The sequence below is a fragment of the Atta colombica genome, unplaced genomic scaffold (genome assembly GCF_001594045.1).
Source record: "Atta colombica isolate Treedump-2 unplaced genomic scaffold, Acol1.0 scaffold114, whole genome shotgun sequence".
Lineage (NCBI taxonomy): Eukaryota > Metazoa > Arthropoda > Insecta > Hymenoptera > Formicidae > Atta > Atta colombica.
In genome coordinates, this window is record NW_017259200.1 from 146,302 (window position 1) to 148,348 (window position 2,047).

Here is a 2,047-nt window from a genome sequence, read left to right on the forward strand (position 1 = left end):
TATATATATATATATATACGGGTGTTTCTTAAGATGGGTCGAGGCCACATTGACGGAGAATGGATCAAAGAGAACAAAAAATTCTTATACAATTTTGAGATATTCGTTGTAGTTTTCGAATTAGAAGAAGAAACGTCTAAGCCAATATGCGGTTAAGTTCGCGCCGCGCGAATTCATAAGACGACCCACACTCGAGCAGCATCGGCATGCAGAGAGGAAGAAGGAGCGCTTCGTCGCCTGGCACAGCGTGGCATGGTAATCCTATGTTTCTCCGCATCGCGCCTCATGAAATATTTGGCGATTATTTCCAGACACCCTGTACCATCTTGATCAAAAAGTTCTCGGAATTACCACAAGGTGATGCTCTGAGTCAGCTGATTTGAATTCTGTTTTTTTGGTTAGGTTATCACATCTATCATTGACATTCCCACCAAATTTTATCATCATAGCTTGACATTTATAAAAGTTACGCCGTCTTGAGTACATCTACCTCTGCACGTATTTTTGATTTTTTATAGTTTTAAAAATGGAGTCGTTTGCAACAACGAGTTCGTATTAAATTTTGCGTTAAAAATGAATTCAATGGTGTAAAAACCTTGAAAATGTTGGGAACTGTTTCGGCAATGATTCTAAAGAAAACAGCCGTTTATGAGTGGCATGAACGCTTCAAAAGTGATCGTGAGTCTGTCGAGGATGACGAACGCAGTGGCAGGCCGTCGACATCGAAAACCGACGAAAACATCAATAAAGTGAGAGAAATGTTGATCAATAACCGCAAATTAACTATCAGAGAGTTGGCAGAAGACTTAAACATTGCTTATGGATCCATTCAGGACATTGTAGTTAATGGTTTGGGTTTGCGCCGTGTTGCTGCAAAGTTGGTCCCGAAGGAACTGAATTTCATGCAAAAAAGGGACCGCGTTGTCATCGCCAAAGACATGATTTCTAAGGCTAAATCCGACCCAACATTCATCAAACGCATCATTACTGGAGACGAGACGTGGGTTTATGAGAACGACACGCAATCCAGACATCAGGCGAGTGAACAAAAAGCTTCAAATGAACCAAGACCAAAAAAACCACGTCGTTTTCAATCGAAAAATAAAGCGATGCTCACGGTTTTCATGGATTACAATGGTATTGTACATCACGAATTTTTACCAGAAGGTCAGACAGTTAATAACTTAGTAGTAGAGTATTATTAGAGTATTATTTGGACGTTTGCGTGAAGCAGTTCGCCAAAAAAGAAAGGATTTGTGGGCAAACAAGTCGTGGATTTTGCACCATGATAACGCACCGTCGCACAATGCCATCATTATCCATGAATTTTTGACCAAGAACGAAACGAATACCATCCAACAGTCATCGAATTCACCTGCTATGGCTCCTTGCGATTTTTTTCTGTTCGATCGAATCAAAAAACAATTACGGGGAACGTGTTTTAACAACCGAAAGGAGGTGGAAAAATCGAAGACGGCTCTGATGGCTATACCGACAATAGAGTTCCAGAAATTTTTCGAGAGCTGGATCAAGCGCTGGCATAAGTGTGTTGCAATCGATGGGGAGTACTTTGAAGGGGACAATATCACTTTTGATGAATAAAACTTGTATTTTGAATTTTCTGAATGAATTCCGGAAACGTTTGATCAAAGTATATACATAGGGTGTACCAGAATTAGCGCAGGAGTCGGCACGTACATATTCTTCATGAAAAAGTAAATCGAAAATGTTAATAGCAAAATTTTAAGGCATCAATAATTTTCAAATAGTGAGCAACTACAGGACATGAAATTCGCGCCATCAGGAGCGGCGCAACTAAGAGTAATAAGCTGTAAATATCTATCAATTGATATTTTTAACGTTATTTGTTTGGATCATTTAATTAATATTAATATATATTTTATCTATAAATTTATTTATTTATCGAATTTGCAATTGAATTATTTCTCATCAATTAAATTGGACAATTTAAGAATATGACAATAATATAGAAATTTAATATAGAAATTTCACGAAATTTTGTAATACTCGTTCGGCAATACACCGT

General features: G+C 37.9%; 1 protein-coding gene across 1 annotated transcript; it reads left to right on the forward strand.

The window, feature by feature from the left end:
- Window positions 1-602: 602 nt before the first annotated feature.
- Window positions 603-1,205, forward strand: LOC108694092 (histone-lysine N-methyltransferase SETMAR-like). The gene has a single exon (XM_018203383.1). It carries the CDS (start codon window positions 603-605, stop codon window positions 1,203-1,205), a length of 603 nt encoding a protein of 200 aa, XP_018058872.1.
- Window positions 1,206-2,047: the final 842 nt, after the last annotated feature.

Coding starts and splice junctions, on each gene's coding strand:
- LOC108694092 (XM_018203383.1), top strand. CDS start 603: ATGTTGGGAACTGTTTCGGCAATGATTCTAAAGAAAACAGCCGTTTAT.